Source organism: Orussus abietinus, unplaced genomic scaffold (assembly GCF_000612105.2).
Source record: "Orussus abietinus isolate OABI.00-Male unplaced genomic scaffold, Oabi_2.0 scaffold523, whole genome shotgun sequence".
In the NCBI taxonomy this organism is placed as follows: domain Eukaryota; kingdom Metazoa; phylum Arthropoda; class Insecta; order Hymenoptera; family Orussidae; genus Orussus; species Orussus abietinus.
Genome location: NW_019394666.1, coordinates 1 through 18,885, shown reverse-complemented (window position 1 = coordinate 18,885; position 18,885 = coordinate 1). Strand labels below are relative to the sequence as shown.

Genomic DNA, 18,885 nt, shown 5'->3' with positions numbered 1-18,885 from the left:
GGTGAACGTGTATCTATGCTTGACTATCGAGTCCCCACACGATATACACGAAACACATGCACATCTCAATGACCAGATGTTGAGAGCTTATTAGCGTAATTACATGCATAGGCCAATGAACTTCCCTTGCATCGCGTCGAAACAACCGAGCTTTCCGGGCCTCTACGACCAGTCTCTCTTAAATTGCCCTATACAAACTAACTAGACTAAATAAGTTAATGTTCCAATTTTCCAATAAATTTAGCGGAAGAAATCCTACCGCAGACTTATACGTTTCAAGATCCAATCATTTTATACAATTTATATCTTATACTTTCACGTTAACAACACAAAACTGCATAAAGTCTACCTCTCAATGGGTAAATTCATACAGGGATCAGTTTTATTAAACGGAAATAATCCTTCTGCCCTTCTGAGTACCTCCTTTAATGCATTAATTCATAAACGAGCAAATTATATTATCAGCAAATAATTTGCCTAACCCCTTGAGTCGCTTTTAATGAGTAAATTCATAAATGGATAAATTATATCATCCGCAAATAATTTCCCTGCCCCCTTGATATGTGCCGACACGATCCGTCCGACCAGGTCTCGCCAATTAACGGCAAGTTGAACGAATTATCCGGCAGTTAAACAATCAGCCCGATCCCGCCAAACGGCGCGTGGAAACGGTCCTTGCACTCGCTCTCTCGCACCGTACAACACGTAGGAGGTTTACAGTGGGCGGCACTCGCCTTTCTTCACATACGAACAATAAACGAACGTCGACTTTATGTAGATTACCGCGACACTTGTGTTGCAACGGCGCCCTGTGGGTCACGAGGACCAGGATATTTCCATTAGATCCGGCTCAACCAACCAACGGGCGGCCTGAATGAAATTCGAAACGCAGTGAAAAGCACAATTGTGAAAAATGTACGAGCACTTGACCCGCTGTAAAGCGGTGGCGATTGCTCTGGAAATACCAAGGAACACGCGAAAAAATCGATTCCCCGGCCACGCCGTTGAATTCCCAATTTAATCTGCATTGCTACGCGTGCACGATTGTCGTCAAGAATCGTGACTTATTAAAATGAAAATAACAAAAAAAAAAAATGAAAATGAAAAAAGTACTCGCGTAATTCTCCCGCTGGGGATTAATCTTAATTAGTGACGGTGAATAGCGTCATTTGATCTACAAATATTTTACAGCGCCACTATTTCAACAATAAAGACCGTCCTTCGGTCACTTCAGGTGCAGTGCACATCCCTCGAGCCCGAATTAAACTCATTCAGAGTACATGTCCCGTACGGCTATTCACCCGTTTTTTTCGAGCCTTTCATAACCAATAGAACGCGTTAACGAGAGAATAAGTGGCGGTAAAAATCAAAAACTCACTTTCGAAAGGGACTGAAAGCGCTGCCCCAAACGCTGGTCCTTGTGGGTGACGTCGGGCTGGTCTGGTTGTGGCCCGAGTATCCGTATCCGAAAAACATGGCGACTCGTTCCTCGGAATTCTTCCTCGAGGTACGAAAAAACCACTTTAGAAAAAGGCTCGCGAGCAAAACGCGACGGACGTCAACGGCGGGATAAAAACTCGTGTAGAACCTTATACAAATACGGGTAATAATATTTAATACTGAACACGTTGTACTTTGTCTTTGGCACGAGTTATGGCAAGATAATGGAATAAAATCAGTCCATTATTCACGCGATTGATATCGTCCAGATGAGTCCTTCTTCCTTACTTGCTATAAACTATCCACCACTTGTACTTCTTGCAACGTCTGTCTTTGTACGTAATTAAATTGAGTCCCGAAGAAATGTACGAAATCGTCCCACGATTCCGCAAACGCACGTGTCGGGTGACAATTCTTGATCGGCTGGTAGAGGTTTATAACACGTGGTGCTTACGAGGAAAACACGGGGCGGCTGAGAAAGTCTTGTCCTCCCCGAGCTGCACCGCGCACGCTGCCCTTCTGTGCCAATTTTAATTGAGATTAATCTACCTCACATAAATCGATCTTATGACAAGATTTCAACGCTTGGCCGTCTTAAACCTTCGATTTAAATTAAACCCCCTCAATTATAAAAAAAAAAAAACACGTAAAACGGAGTTGCAACACAAATTAAAAAAAAAACTACGTTACTCAGAATGAAGGTTTCTTAGCTAACGTGAAATTAAATACGTAGAACAAAGGTACTTTAATCCCGCCACGGAGAGTTCCAGTGAATGAAGTTTCCGCGTTTCACCCTCTACTTATGCAACTCCGTGACCCGACGACTCGACGTACGCGATCGTGCGACAATATTGGATCAGCTGATCCACGACGCAAACACGCGATGCTTGCAGAGGTTCCGAAATGACCGAGAAGGCCCCTTCCTACTTCCGAGAACCTCGACGAATCCCTAGATAAATACCGACGGAAACCTGATTACACCGGACAATAAAATCATAAACGGTCAAAATAACTAAACGCTACATAAGTAAATAATATATCCGTGTACGAATTATTTCCTTTCGGAGTGAAAAGACATTCTAATTACCCCACGGCGAGCACGTGCGCAACGAGAAGCCTTATCTAGTCCCCGGTAGGCTCCACCACGTGGCGCCCGTAACGAGGGTGACGGCGAATCTTTCGTCCAGGCCCGAACCTTGTCCCTGCGCCTCCAGGACTGCGCCGATCAATCGAGATAAATCTCCCGAAAGATGAGCTAACAAGATGGCACCGCGAGCGCAGCTTCCCGCCCGGGTCCAGCGCTCGTATAACCTCAAACAAAATTCGGCGCACTTCGCGCGAACGTCCGCCCCTTCCCTGTTAAATCAGGTAGAAATGTCCCAAAATCTTCACCATCGAAGACAATAACAACGTCACGTGACGAAACGTCCCGCGTCACGCAGAGTCGTCCCCAAGGACGATTTCCGGAGTCCCCTCGATTCACGATCAACACGTGACGATGTGTCGTAAAAAGCCGGAGACGACGTTAGAAGACAATGTCGGTGCGGGAGAATACACTTTCGCGGATCTCGTGGCGCGTCGCTCCGTCTCGTCCCTCATCCTGCATCTTCTTCAGGAAGAACGGTCTCTTCTTCACGGGTGGTCCCCCGCGGCCCATTTTACTGGCCGAGATTTCGCGATCTCTGGACGACGCCCGACGAAGACTCTTTTTTTCTGGCTCTTGGATCGTTCTCCGAGCGGCGAGATGTCAACCGTTCCGCAGTGTGTATGTCACTGGGGATGCAAACACGCAGCGGTGCGTGCGCAGATCAAGCGACCCGACGATGCGACCGGACGATTCGGTGGTCTCGGATGAACTAGGGCCGCAGCAGCATGCTCTCGGGTCGTGCCGGTGGTGGGGGTAGGGTTCACAAGGGGAGAATGCGAAGGGCGGGAGGGGTCGTACAGGAAGACGTAACGCGGAGGACGTGTGCATCGACCGGAGATGTAGTGCTTCCCAAAATGCAATTAAATGCCATTCCTTGATTTTCCTCTGAATGAATTCCTCGAATGCCTCGTACACTAAATATTTCCCATATCGATTGAACGTGGCGTTTTTAAATTATTCCTCAAAATTGTGCCCTGCAGGGAATGTTGTAATAAATGGCAACATTTTTTGGGAGATAAATACATTTGATCGATCGTTTTACGGATGGCTTTAATTAATCTTTATGTACGTCTTGTCGGGCTTCCATTGGGGTGAAATGTATTGCACTTCAAGGATGAAATGTTTCGCTAAAAGTGATGAATTCCTCTTTTTCGTGAGATTTTACCAGTGACTCTCCTTCAGATATGCGTGATATTTCCTACACGTCTTTTAGCAGAGAACCACTGATCTTTCGAAAGACCTCTAACCTTTGACCGAGTAGATAGGCTCCGTTGACATGGACAATGAGTGAATTCACGTTTCGAACAAGCAACACTGCACCAGTTAGCACGCATCAAAATATTATTAATCGACTCGTATTGGCGACAATTGATAGATATGAAGGTCTATTCTTGGCCACTATCATTAACCTGCACTTTTAACGATATTTCGGTCTTGAGGGCGCGAGCTTTTCTAAAAGAATGTACAAGACATGTCCACAAAAACTGTACAAATACGATCGAATGAATATTCACATTTTCTCTTGACATCTCTTAATAAAAAAATTAAGCTCTATTTAACCACTGCGCGATGGCGCTTAATTAAATCAATTGCAATCGTTACATAAAGAGTTTGTTAAATTGACGCGAAGTTTTTAAAATTTAATGGGGTTAGGAAATATTTTCTTAAAGGACGAAAAGTACTCTTTTCCGTTCTCGAAATCTTGGAGTGGCTAATTCGTGTTGAAAGAGATCCTACGTGTCCTTTAACACGTAAACACGTGCACCCCACGTGTTCCTTGTAAGTCTTGTGTGCAGCTGTGCAGCTGTGACGTCTTACGATTGCAGAGTGATCTCACAGAAACTAAATCGCTTAATTACTGACAGTCTTTATCACTTCTACGAACTTCAAAAATGTGGATTTACTGCGCGCTATACTCGTCAATGAACTTGCGCTCGCAATTGCGTTCAAAATGACTATTAATACATTTATAAAAATCATTTTCTACAATTAATAGCTTCACTTAAAAACCCAAGATATTCACAGTTTATACAAAACCTAGTATTATCGAATATAATTCGTGTCGAAAAACTCCACTGGGTTTGTACTTCTTTTAAGCCTCGTTTTACCGTGATGATGTTAATATCAATTAAGCATATCTTCGCAATAACCCAGCTAATACATTCCGTAATAACATACATTTAGTAAAATATCTTCTCGCACTAATCGAGGTTAAATAAATATTTACTCCACTATTAAGACTCGTTAGGGTGGCTATTTTGTAAAGCATGTGTTTATTCATAACGGTACCGAGATTTTACGAAAATACCGGCGTTATCGCTGACGACGATTTTGGGTTAACGTGGTGACAAATATTTTCTCGCAATAATCGAGGCTAAATGTTTACTCTACTATTAAGACTTGTTAGTGTCGCTATTTCGTAAAGCATTGTGTATACTCATAACGGTACCAAGATTTTATGTAAATTTCGGTGTTACCGTCGACGACGATTTTGGGTTAACGTGGTGACAAATTTTAGTGGCCCGGTGCAGGTAAGCGATGAGGCTTGAAGACAGTAATACAGAAAATCCCCTCAAAGTATGTAACGGTATAAAAGGGCCCGTACAATACCCCTGGAAAAAGAATAAACCTGACCCATTTCGAGGAGTTACTTCCTTGGAGCAAAATCATGGGAAAATCACGTATAGCGAAAATTTCACATTGTAATCGTATAACGCCCGCATTAATTCGATAACTCTCTTTATTCTGTGGGTATTTCACTATATCCCTACATGCCACTTGTTTGTTACTTTAGAGCTTATTGATTAAAAAGAAAGTATGGAATACCATCCTTTATATACTGAAATATCCGATATCAACAAAAAACATATTATTATCCTTATGATTTAATTTACTTTATGAACCTTTAAAGAATTATAACTGGCAAATGAGTTCTATCACCGAGGGAACTCCAAAATGAACTTATACAATTTGCAATATAGTCATGTCTTTAAAGGATTATAATTTGCAAATCATTTTTAACATTGAGGAAACTGCAAAATAAATTCATGTAACTCCAAATTAAATTTGGTGAAACTTTGTCGAATAGTGTATACTTCCAAGAAACACTCATACTATAGTCCCGTCTGCATTGAAACAAATCATTCGAATTGAATGAATTATATTAAACTTCATATATATTTTATCGAGATCAAAATATGTTCAAGTATAACGTATAGCATGGTAATGAATTAATAATAATTATACATTATTCGTCTGTCTTCTATGTAAAGCAGCATGAGTAATTGAATAATTTATGATTAACTGTATTGAGGAAGCACAGTTGTGATATGATGACTCCAATGTTACATGTTAATATAAGGATAAGAAATATAAACATACCTCACCTACACATGTTATATATCGGACAAACTATATTCCACAGCCCATACAAACATAATTCCAGTACATAATGTATTTTTATACTTTATCATGTACATATTGAGCTTACAGGGATAATTTTTACCCTTTATCTACGCTCATGGACAGTGAATACAAGTAACAGAGTGCATTGTTTACAGAATGATTAATACATTGAGAATAATCTATGCATTCGTGTAGAAGATAGCTGAAAATATAAAGGAAAGATAAGAGGAAGTATCCACTGCCTTTAATGAGAAACAGATGGGAAGAAATCAATGCTTAGTTTAAATCACCGAGAAATGAAGAATCATGCTCCCTCGGAGGTCGACGAAAATAGCGCGCATAGGAAAGTTATAAAAAGGGAGATACAACTCACATTTCGAAGCCGCCGACGGACACCATCGTGTCATCCGGGAATTCTCCAATCATCGTGGAACCGTGTAGCACAATTTATCCGTCTCGATCCATATAAAACTCTCGAAATTGGAGCAGCGCGCCCGAAACCCGCATCAAAGTCGCAACAAACCGTCAAAAGTTTTGAAACAACGCTTCCTGATGCTGCCGTCGCGAGCGCTGAAAGCAGACTGCATTTCATTGGCTAGCACTGTACCCATTCGAGAACCATCGACCAATCAGTGCCGCGCTACGGGTTCCTTTAGAAATATGGTAAGTGCAGAGTCGGAAAACATTTTCTGGAGAGGGGAAACAGCTCAGTTACCTCTATAAATCGCCGTATCATAATCTCTCTCTCGCACTGCTTGACAAAATGAGTGCGAGTGAGAAAGAATGGTCTCTTGCATGCAAAGCGAAGCCTCTACATGATACAGCCCTTAATAAACCGTTTCGTCACTTGACAGACGCATAACCCGAAACGCGGCAAATTCAAACCGTACAAAAGTCGCAACGACGTTATTTTACAGTCGAGAATTTGCCATCAAATTCGGCCAGATGCCATCGGGTAAAATTTTAGTCCACAATATGTTAGACTCGGCTGAGATCGCACTTAAAATGTCCCTCGGAATGCTGATACTTAGTTCGTCTAATATTCTGGCTGTGAAATTCGTCAATTTGATCATGTGGCTTCTCCTGGCTCTGGCTGGCTCACATCTGGTGCTCAGCATGAATTCCAGGTAGGATAAATCGGCGGAATTTTGTCAAATTCATTCACATTCATTGGAAGCTGGTACGCGAACTCGTCTTTGGGAGTCTTCGGTAATCCTCGGCAATTCTCGGCTCGACTCGGGCGCGCCGCTTCGGGATACTCACGTGACGTTAAGATGGCGGCCGTGTCGTGCGTGTTCGCGTCCTCGGCTAGCTGATTTCCTCCTCTAAATTACCGGTTTTCGTGGAGGCGATGCGATAAAACTACAAGTAAAAACCACGAATACACCATGGACTGCCCTAGATTTCTTTGTAGGTGGGACGTCGCACTTTGGTGAGCTTCTTCTGGGCCTCCGCTGCTCGGCTTACAGGTTCCCCTTAGGCCGCAGGGCCACTTCGCTGCGTGACGTTGACATTGACAGGTGGTGTCAGTTCACCGCCGAAGTCGGCACTGAAACAGCGCGATGTTTGCAAGTCTGAAGAATAAAATCCGTGAGGAAATTGGCAGCGACGTTTCCACCGTTGTTAGGAATGTAGGGACCGTGCGTGGTATCAACCCCAAGCATCTCTCTCAAGTAAGTGTACGAAGCAAGGACCGACAGTCGGAATCGAGTCCACGATAGCTTATCTGAACCGCATTAAGCGCGGTTAGATAGCTACACAAGTAAAAGGCCTCTGGTCGTACTAAACTCTAACATTTGTACTAATGAAGACCTACCTCGGATCAATATATGTATGTTAATTTATTAGGAATGATTTTCATTTCGTCTTTGATTAATATTACGATATCCAAGTTTCAAGTATTGTTATATTAAATTGCGTCTATTCGCTTATGTTTCAGACAGGATCGGCCAGTAGTATCAGTGGTTCTCAGATTTCCTTGGATGGGTTAAGAGAAGAGTGTGCTCCATCTCCATCGCCACCACTAACCCTAAAGAGGGAGAATAGTTTTGAGTTAAAACTTAGCGATGGTACTCAACTCTCTGCAAAGGATGTTAAAAGATTCGAGAATAGAGAGGACGAATGGAGGAAACGTCTGCAGAAAAAAGAAGCGGAACTTATGAAAAAGGTGGAGAAAAAGGAAGAGGAATGGAAGGTTAAATTACTAGAAAAGGAACGAGAATGGAAAAAGATCGTGGATAAGCAGGAGAAAGAGAAAGTAAAATTGGAAGAGGACAGGAAGAAGGCAGAGAATGCAAAAATATCATTAGAAATAGCGCTTAGGAATGCTGAAGGTAATAATATTTGCTTTCCATTTATATTTTCAAATGTTAGTTTATTCGTATCATGTAGTTAATATTATTTGTTTATTGCATCATTATTGAACGATATTAAGCTTACCATTTCAAAGCAAAAACCTGAATCTTAAACTAAGAAGCTGCACAAACAGTGTGTTTCTCAAATTAGGTAGTTCCACGTGTCGTAAATGATTACCATGTGCATTAATGAATCATCATATTTATGTGAATTAATGCTGTGGTATTGTTTGCACAATTAAATACCACATGCTGCAGCTGGAAGATGATTATTTTCTTATGTTTCAGAGTACAAAAAGAAGCTATACAGTTTTCAAGAAGACGCAGAACAACTGGAAGGCTTCCAGGCACAGGAAATGGCTAAAATCAAACATCTTGTAGGTATTTAAAAAATTAATTTATGTAAATAATAGAAATTGCTTTGAAAAAATATAATGTAAATTTTCTATATTTTTCAGTTACTAGCCAAAGAGCAAGAAGCCGAGGAAAAGGCCCACCACTTAAAAGCAGCAGTTTCTGAAATTGATACTTTGAAAGCTGAAGTCTCGAGGCTGAGGCGATATGAAGATGAGCTTAACAATGTACAAGTAAGTGGACTAAAAATCGCATGCAATTTTATTTTCACAGATTGTCAAATTTTATTTATACTATAAATATCTTTAAAACCTATGCTTTCCGATATATGTATCCTTGTTTTTATTGACGTAATGTTAACATTTGATACTCATTGATTTAGATTCTTGTAAGCTGTGATGCAAATAATTTTCTTCTTGTAACCTGTTTTTCTTTCTTAAAATTCATTTCAATTACTATTTCTCAATCACTTTCATCTTCCGACCTGTGACGGAGAAGTTACATCAGGAACTACTACTTACAAGCCTTTCTATTTGAAATTTGACGTCGCTTCTGTTTCGTCACGTTTTGCCGTTTGTATACACCGCACTTTTATATCATCACAACTCTGGACTTTACATGCCACCCTCGATTTAACTCACCTGATTTATACGCAGCAAGTTTGGGGTATTGGCCATCGTAACGTAACGCATGCTCCGTAACTCTGCACCTCATTTAAATTCAAAGTATCCTGAATATATATGTATAACAATGAATGCAATGTTAGTTGAATTTCATACAATGAAATTTATTACATGATGACAAACGTCAAGAATCGAGGGCTGAGGAGTTACGGAACGTGGACAGTATTTTAACGATTCCCGAGCTAAAAGTTGCTAGGGAAAAAAAAAACGCGCGTATGAAGATCGAAAACATTTGCCTGGTGAGTGAATTGGAGAACATTACAACGTGTTAGGCGGTTTTGTTCCGCTAGTTTGCTGCTGCTACTGCCAATGCTAGAGGTATGTTTTCAAAGCTTAGCTGATGTGTTGCTAATACATTTAAAAACTTTCCACGGTACCGAGCTATAATTATACGTGACACACAACTAAGTACGCGAACAGTTGAAGTAGAAATGATATTCGGATAGGAAGTATAAGAAAAATTCTTGGCGTTGATCTTGCTTCCTGTCCTTTTTTATTTTACGTTGGGATTTCTTGGGTGCACGATTCTTCCCAGGCTTTTATAGTGATCTATCTTTGAATATTGACATGATTTTCATTTATACGTGTCACTTTTAAAAAGTTAGACACTGTAATAAATTTATTTTTTGGATATGAATTTCCTTGGTTCCTTAAAGGCAATCGAAAAGGGAAGATATTCTTAAATTTTCTCTATCACTTCAGTATTCAAAAGTGACACTATTTGATTTTAATTTCTGGGCAATACTTATTTTAGGTTTGGCAATTTCACACTTCTCGCTGACAACTTTCCAGTGAACAAAAGATTCTTCATGGGTAATTAAGTATGTCCTTGATAGAAAACGAGTGTTTCACGGCAGGTTTATTAGTGCTACATAAAGTACTTAAAGCAAGAGCTGACTTTATCGACTGGATAATTCTTTCTATCTGAATAATTTGATTTGTTTAAAATAAATTACAATACCATCATTTAATAACAGAATGTTTATTAAGTGATTATTTTTCTTCCAATATAAGAGTAATATTTTAGTATAACTATTACTAAATAGTAATAGTTTAGTGTTTGATATTAATGAATTTGCTTAACAATACCTCTATCAATATAAATTGTTTTAAAACCGCCATTAAAGACCAACGGTTAATCAACATTTAAACAGAAATTTGTGTTATGTTTAAATCATTTGTGAAGGCGTAAAATACACAATGAAGAAGCTATAAATATCGTGACATTTGAAACTAGTTATTGCTTTTGATTTTAATTGTTCAGTCATTAATAGACCAGTACTGTGACTAAAACTGAAAATAATCCACGTATTAATTTAATAGAAATGTGCTCTGTACAGTTTGGGCAAATGGAATCCCTCTGGCATCGATAAAATCAGTATAACATCCCCCTAATTTTGCCCTTTACACTCCAATACTTAAAAGAATACCAATTAAAGACGTGATAAACTATAACTAATAATTCTACACGTATAAATGATAAATAGAAGCGATTTCTATTAACGAATGTTTCGTTTCAGGACGAAATGGAGACTCTACGTCATTCTACCCAACGGGAAAGGGCGCATCTGTCCAGCCAGCTGGCTCAAACCGAAGAGGAAGTCCGCCACCTGAAAGATAAGGTATTCGTCCTGGAGCAGAGGGTGGCCCTCGAGACGGACGATGATACGACCATAGACGAGCGAATAGCCGATCTAATGAGAGAAAGGACTCTGCTGGAGCGTAAGCTAGAAGAGGCTCATCTGCATCTGTCCGACATCAAGACTAGCTGGTCCAGCAAGATTTCCAGCCTGGAGACTCAGGTCGGAAGGCTGAGCCGACAGGCCGGAGAGGAGGGCCTCGAGAGGAGACGCGTCGAAGAAGAGAAGGAAGCCCTGAAGACGAGAATTAAGCAGCTAGAGGCCGAGATTGAGGTGAACAATGTTGTCATGGCGACGAAAGACGCGAAGCTTTTGCGCATGGCGGAGGACATCGACGAGATGGCCACGGAACTGAAAGAGCTCCGGGCCAACGTCGATGACGAGGTCGAGGAGTTCAAACGGCAAATAGTGAGTTACCGCGACACGCAGTGACACGATGCATGATGGCTACAGTGTCTTTTCAAGGCTTCGACATTTCAAGAAGCCGATAAAGAGAGAGGATAAATGAGAGACGAAAAGAGTTTCTAAAGGGAGAGAGAGGGGGAAGTGCTAGAGCATTAACTCTGCACTCTAATGGATGCACGGAGAGAAATGAAATGTTACATGTCCTACTAATTGTAATAGCTGTAACAGCAATCACTGTACAAACAGATAAGGGCAACCGACTGGAAAAGATATGCCCACTTTCCAAACATACCGTTGAACACGGGAAAACAGTTAAAGGCCGCTAGAGCTTATTCAATATATTTACTATGACTACCGTAATTACCCGCAGTGGATTTAGAACAAAATTGCAACTAGTCTGTAATTGCTGTTACGATTACGATAATAGTTTTGTATGAGTCATGTGACCATTTCGGTAATATTTCTCTCCGTGTAATGTGTTGCTTCGCGTTTCGTTAAATGTTCAGGACAAAGTCGACCCAATCAAGGGTTGCGATTTCATTATAGTTTTACTCCCTGTGATATGCACTATTTGTGAGGCTCCTTGATTATAGCAGACTTAGTGCTGAGACAGCTCTTATTAGGCTTTGATAGGTTGGTTTGCATTTTGAGAGCTCCCTGAAAGGAAACTGTACAGCGGAGTTAAACGATGTAAAAGGGACGTGACTGTTGTTATAACACTTTTTAAATTATACTAACGACCCTGAAATCTCAGTCACTGAAACGTTATTCACGAATATTTCAGTTTAAGCCTCTTATTAATTTCGATAATCTGGTCTTAAAATAAAGATTTTATATTATGTACAAAGGACATTTTACATGTAACGAATAATGTTTCGTTTATACGATGTTGACAAAATCTATCGTCGCATCGCATTGCACAATTATCTTATATCGATTTAAATACGTTTACTTCATAATAAATTTATTCAAATCATAAATATATACTATGTTTCCAAGTTCTGACGAAAATTTGTACGAAGTTATTAATTCAAAACTTGTTTTACACTTGTACGTATGACAGTGATATTTTCGTTGTTCACTAAACAAATATTACATTGTCTGCATTATGAAACTAATAGGAAAACTATTTGATGCGTGTTATAATTCATAACATTTGAAAGAAGATTATATAAAAATGTTGTATCAGTGCTAAAGTGTGTTTAATGTTTTGTTTCTAAATTAATATTGGAATGTGTCCAAGACACGTGTTATAAAATATGAAAATATATATTATTTGGAGTGTTGATTGAAAAATAATCTACAATGTGTGTTGGCTTTTCGTTATTTGAGAAACAAGTCCTTTGAAAGGTACAGTGTTCTTTCATGAGGTGCTTAAATTATTATGATTATTACTTTCGGTGCGCTTCGCTTAGATCTGCATAGACGTGTTTACTAATTCAATTGGGAAATTACCTCTTAACCGGAGAAATTTGTGCAACCACAAAAAATCTGGGTTAGGAAATGTTTTCCCAACTATTTAAAAAAAAAATGTAAGATTGTTAGACACTTGCATGATCTTCTGTAAACACGTTTGGCATAATTTTTTATTCCCCGCTTTACAAAAAGTAGACTTTGTTGCCCCTTGCATGTGTTCCGAGGCGCTTTGATGCTTTGCGCACAAAGTTAAGTTCCCTTTATTTTGTATATAGTGTTTTCTTCTTGTAGGATTCCACTATTATCTTGCATGTGCGAGAGGACCTTAATTTTCCTCAGTTAGAAATTGGCAGAATTAAAGAGATACAAATGTACTCAAACTGTGCACACTCGACATTTCGAGTTACTCCAAATTATTCTGTTCTTCTTTCCCCATATTGGAATTTGCACAATCCGTTTTCAAATAGTTGAAGTATTTTCGTATAGACTCGAGCCTAAAATTTGCCCATACTTTTTGCCGATTTTTCACTGGCTGGCTTGAAAGCATGCTTAACAAGTGCAGCTGTAAACTCTCTCCCAGAAGTGTTAGTGCTACCTTGTTAAGGGAAGAATTTATTTTTGATAGCATATTCGTTTGAACGCCTCGTAAGTTTTGTGTGTACCCTCCGGTAGATATAATATTTTTTAAATACGACATCGCATCTTATGTACACTTTTATTTTTACCAAATAAAGAGGAGACGTGCGAAAGTTCTCTTGGAATTTGTTTTTCTGCTTTCTTTCACTCCCATTTTAATACTCCTTGTCCAGAGCCGCTTAATTTTTTTGTTTTTTACTTGCGATTCTACACAGGGACTCGATACGATACGACCTTATCTGGAATCGATTACGATTCGTTGCACTTTATGTTGCCTGCATATGTTAGCGATGCACTAAACAATATCCGATAGCGAATTTGGGACACGTTTATCGCACCGTTCTTCGATTACGTGTAACACGAAATTTCGTATGCATTCCCACGCGTTTAAGGTGATGAACTAACACATTTTTTGTTCTCACCATTTAGGATAAATGTATTTTTACATGCATCTCTTATATGTAGTATTGCTATACACGTTTTGTCTTCGTGTCACAAAATGAAAAGGTCTCATATTTGTTTCACTATTCCCCTTAATTACAATTAAACTTTATACATTTTCCTGTTTTGAGACGCACCTCTAAGTCGTTCAAATTTGAATATCTCTGGTGCGATTTTTCTGAAATGGATCAAAACGTTGTGAAATAATCGTATTTTAACTTAACAGTGTATATTTCACGTAAATTCCGCGTAAACTAAATTACAGGTGCATCCTTCGGGAATTTCGTTGAAAAGAATTTCCGTAATGTTCTAACAAACGGCACTATATTATTTACAACCTTCCGGTTCAACTATTCTAAAGATATCAACTTTTCCCAGATTACGAATAGGAATTCATTCGAAATAATATTTCTACAATTACTCTGTATAATCCGCGAAATTTCTCCGAGACATCGTCGGGTATATTTAAAAAGTACAATATATTATAATTGCAATGGCAAATATAGAAATAATACGGCGTAATAAATTGTAATCACTGTACATAGTTTGTCTAGTTTCGTCCCCGTATTCCACTAATCTCTTATTTTCTGTTTTTACCCAGAATTCGTCCTCGCGGGAAATTAAGCAATTGAAGGCAGACCTGGAAAACGCGACATCGAGTTTGACTGCAACTACGGCGGAATTGTCGCACATGAGACTATCCTTCGAGGGAGAAAAGTCAAATAATTCCTCCCTTCATCTGGAAGTGGCCCGTCTCAGGGAAACCCTGGAGTCCGAAAGAATGACCACGGCTTCTTTGCGGGTCACTTTGGAGAAAGAGAAAGAGGAAAAGGATACGGCATTGCTAAGGAACGCCCAAGTGTCCCAGGACGTCGAGATCGCGAGGCAAGGAAGAAAGCAACAGGAGAGTGAAAATTTCGAACTCCAAAGTAGAATAGAGGATCTGGAGACATTGCTCTCGAGTAAGGGCAAGGAGAACGAAGAGTTCTCGAGGAAGCTCTCCGAGATGAGACAAAGGATCGACGAGTTGGAAGAGGCCGAGAAGAATCGGGAGAGGATCGAGGGCAACGAGAAGATCCTGAAAAGTAGTCTCTCCGATATGGAGGAGCAACTTACCGAGAAAACTAAGGTTTTGTCATTATTCTCCTGAAATTACTTTCAGTACTCGTGTTGAGATCAATCTAGCTTTTTCTTAGAGAAATATTTTAGACGAATAATTCGCTCTGCCTTTTTAATAGACAATCAAGGTGCTACAACAACGTTTGGGGGACATGAAGAAGACCCTGCAACGAGAATTGAGGGTCCCTTCGTCTTCTCTCGACAGCGATGCGGAGCCTGCCGTAGCTGTTCTGAGTCCTAGTTCTTCCAGGACGGTCACTGCCAGACAATGCAACTCCAGGGATGATGACATCAACTTCGTGTATCTCAAGCACGTCCTTATCAAGTTCCTAACGAGCAGAGAGTACGAAGTGAGTCGCTCCACTGGTTTGTAACACTTGAAAAGTTTGACACTGAAATTATTTGAACAAGTACACCCGCGAGGCATCTTCATTTTCGTGGTTTTTAAGTTATATCCGGGAAAATAGCATCATTTACTTTGTACACTCAGGCAGTTTAACTAATCAAACTATTACCCTGAAGACGATATTCGATCCGTATTTAATAATCATACGAAACGGATAAAGCTGTTCGCATCCACTATTCAAAAATCCTTAGAAATCCTGACGATCTTTTCCTCTGACAAGATGATTCCGCGAGCTTGAGATATAGTGTACTCTTTTGCACGAAATGAGACATAAAATTGTGATAAGTACATAGGGGATATTTTATCTGCCCGAAATTCAATTTAGTACAGACACTGAAAAGCATTCATTCCCTCAGGCCCTTCACTTAACCAGAGCCGTGGCCACGCTTCTACACTTCTCACCTGAAGAAGAGAGACTGCTTCAAGAGACGTTAGAGTGGAAAATGTCCTGGTTTGGAACTAGACCGAATCTGGGATTCGGTCAAACGGCAAAAGCGATACCACCCAGCTGATAACGAGGTGATCGCTCCCTCCATTCGCGACGTTGAAGCCTGTCGCGAATTCGAGGTTGCGAAAGAAACGACGCGAGCTTTTCAAGATCGGTGACCTTCCAAGGAAATCGTGATTTACGACGAGAAGACTCGCTCACAGTTTCGACATTTAGAGAGTTAATATTAAGGCTGTGTTCTGCAGACGATGCGACAATTTTAATGTGCACATTTATATGCATAGTAGCAGTGAAACTGGTCGTATGAAGTCAAGCAGCCTTTCCCCCCGCGCCCCTTTTTTAATTTTGTAGGATACAGTGAAATCCACTCATCGATTGCTCATAGAAAAGACATTATTTTAAAAGCGGATAAGAAAAGAAACGAAAGGGTGTATCTGCTGCTGTAAGAGGGAATGATATAAATTCATCTTATGATAAGACGTCTGCACTCAATCGATCAATTAATCGGCCACAGGAACATGATTTTTTACAGTGGAGTACTAATACAACCTCGGATACACACGATATTTATTTTTATTCATTCCATCGATACGCTAATACCATGCCATTTTTTAATTGGCGCTATAAACATGTTTTGCAGGTATTATAAATCACACGTAGTGCAATTTTGCTAAAGTGTTAAATAAATCTTTATGCGAATACCAATTTTCACTCAAAAGAGATCTGTGCTGCAATCGATGGTTGCAGTTTCGTAAAATTTTCGCTATTATCTCTACTTGTTATGCAATACCTCCATGAACATGGTACTTTGTTTATACATTCCACAAGTCACATTTTTTTTTGTATAATTACTATTTCTGTAAAATTACATGATATATTATAGGGAATATTGGTGATATATTTTGTGCAGTGTATTGTTGTTCTAGTTCTCTCAGCGTGGATGATCTAGTCGGTCTTTCCCGCGGTTGTTGGTACTTTTGTACGGAGCGCTTTCCCTTTTTTTGTATTAGTCAATTTAATTGTAATACATGTCATCCGTGCCTTGCACGTGGACCTCGACGAATTCGAGTCAAGGATAGCGAATGTGTGACGATAATGTAGAAATAAGGACTTCCACCCTAAAAGTCTATAGTACGTCCGCATAAAGTTAAACTGAACGTTCATTTTTGTAATTAATTTACATGTGCTTTAGGAAGTAATACGATAATGTGTGAATTCATCAACGTACTCTTTAACATAAAGGATGATCAAACACTTAGGAATTTCTGAATAACTCTAGACCATTTTACATTGTATCACTTCGACCTCTAAGGGAATCATCTTAAGAGAAATTGTTGCTAGATATCGAAATACTCTACAAGTCAGTACATTTAATCTGTAAAATTCGAAGCATATTATGGAACCTGAATATAAGCTATGGTTGCGTCAATGTACGATTTGTTGCTATTAATGTTCTAAGTTTAAAACTCGGACATTCATTCTAATTGGCACTAAAGCGATCAAATTTAAAAATCGTGCAACATGTCATACAATTACATGTAAGGCTATGCTACGTGTACAGTCTTCACAAAATAGTTAACTGAAGGTTTTTCAAAACGAAATTGCTGATTATAGAACTTCTTCAAGGACATTATTATGCATTATGATGTAACCATGTGATATAAGCGATATCATTGACTATGCACGTGTTGAAATTATTTGCATATAAAATTTCACTGTCAAGATATTTGCATTTTATTTTTAAACAGTAATTAGCTTTGTACTGGCCAATGACAAAGATGAAAATCAGAAATTAATAATGTCCTCTAAATTGTTAAACGCTAAAATACTTCAATTTAGTTAAAAGAAACAGTTACGAACGTTCTTATCAGCCGGGGCTTAAAACGCGAATATTTTAATTAACATTTTCCAATGAAATGGACATGTTGACTAAACATTGACTATTAATGATCAAAAATGAATTGCATGTACATTATTGAAACATAAGCGATCGGCTGATATCACACATACACAATAGCTAATCAGAAAAAAAGAAATAGCGAATCTGAAGAAAATTGTAAAGTCTGTGAAACAGACATCCATCGTATAGTTAATCAAACAGGTCACTCGATGTCAATATCGACATTCCATTTAGGGAGTCATTTTGTGTGTAAAGGATTTGAAATTGAAAGAATTTGAAAAGCAAATAACAAAAATGTATCAAATGAAACCTGTTTATTGTACACTACGTAATATTACTAATTATGACAATGGGGATGTGCACTTTTACTTAACGCACAATGCGTCAATCCGTGTATAAAATGTTACCAAAAATTCTATAAACTCAAATTAAAACAAGAGGCAATTTAGAACACTTTCATCTCTACGTTTTTATATTTTATATATGACGCTGATTAAAATTGTTTGAAATTCATTTTTAACCGTGTTGCTGAAAAATGTTTAGATCAATATAAAAATTTAAGCTTAATTCCATTTCGCCATCATCTAATAAAGAATCAATTACAAGTGCTTTGTCGATTAAAATGATTTAGTAAATTAAACATAGTTACAACAAATGCACGTAACCATCGAAGAAGCCACTTTATACATTCGAGTCAAATTATTCAAGAAAATGGAATCCCCATTCTGTTAATTTATTTGTTTTATATAGTGCACTGTGGATACTTCAGCAACATTTTTGTTATCGTTAAGCTTGTTTGCAAAATAGATCCGAAAATAATTCACGAAATTCAAATGTAACATCCTTAACATACATTACCTTCTTAAAGAAAATAGTGGAAGTCGATTATTAACAATAAATCGACATTCGTGCATGCACATCCTATTAATTTATAATCATGTATTTAAACTGTAAATAAATGGAACACACATCGATCGACGCGCAAACGGTGAAATTATGTTCGTTCAATATATGCACAAGAAATGTACTCAAATATTTTCCCCGCGATCATGATACGTATGTACGTATGTACGTATGTACGTATGTACGTA

The 18,885-nt window shown here is 39.0% G+C and overlaps 2 protein-coding genes across 7 annotated transcripts in view; one reads left to right on the top strand and one right to left on the bottom strand.

Annotated features, from left to right (window-relative positions):
- Positions 1-6,520, bottom strand: part of LOC105703264 (centrosomin) — a 42,121-nt gene extending 35,601 nt beyond the window's left edge. Inside the window, exons 1-2 of one of the 5 annotated variants that reach the window (XM_012431526.1) lie at positions 2,528-3,288; positions 1,379-1,959 (exon numbers count right to left, since the gene is read on the bottom strand). In XM_012431526.1, the coding sequence (XP_012286949.1) occupies positions 1,379-1,476 (98 nt within the window). In that variant the 5' untranslated portion in view covers positions 1,477-1,959; positions 2,528-3,288. Of the gene's footprint in view, positions 1-1,378; positions 2,201-2,527; positions 3,289-6,365 lie in introns of those variants that run through there. The other 4 variants (XM_023432966.1, XM_012431528.2, XM_012431530.2 and 1 more) reach the window with 4 other exon arrangements.
- A 745-nt stretch (positions 6,521-7,265) lies between these two features.
- LOC105703266 (golgin subfamily A member 1) lies at positions 7,266-18,879 on the top strand. Of its 2 annotated transcripts, none has more exons than XM_012431532.2 (8): positions 7,266-7,665; positions 7,932-8,325; positions 8,635-8,723; positions 8,805-8,933; positions 10,904-11,296; positions 14,523-15,050; positions 15,160-15,390; positions 15,803-18,879. In XM_012431532.2, the coding sequence occupies exons 1-8, from the start codon at positions 7,555-7,557 to the stop codon at positions 15,956-15,958; spliced, it is 2,031 nt and encodes a 676-aa protein (XP_012286955.1). In that variant the 5' UTR covers positions 7,266-7,554; the 3' UTR covers positions 15,959-18,879. The 2 variants fall into 2 exon arrangements, with proteins under 2 accessions (XP_012286955.1, XP_012286954.1); XM_012431531.2 differs by having other exon boundaries at positions 10,904-11,431.
- The last annotated feature ends 6 nt before the right edge of the window (positions 18,880-18,885 follow it).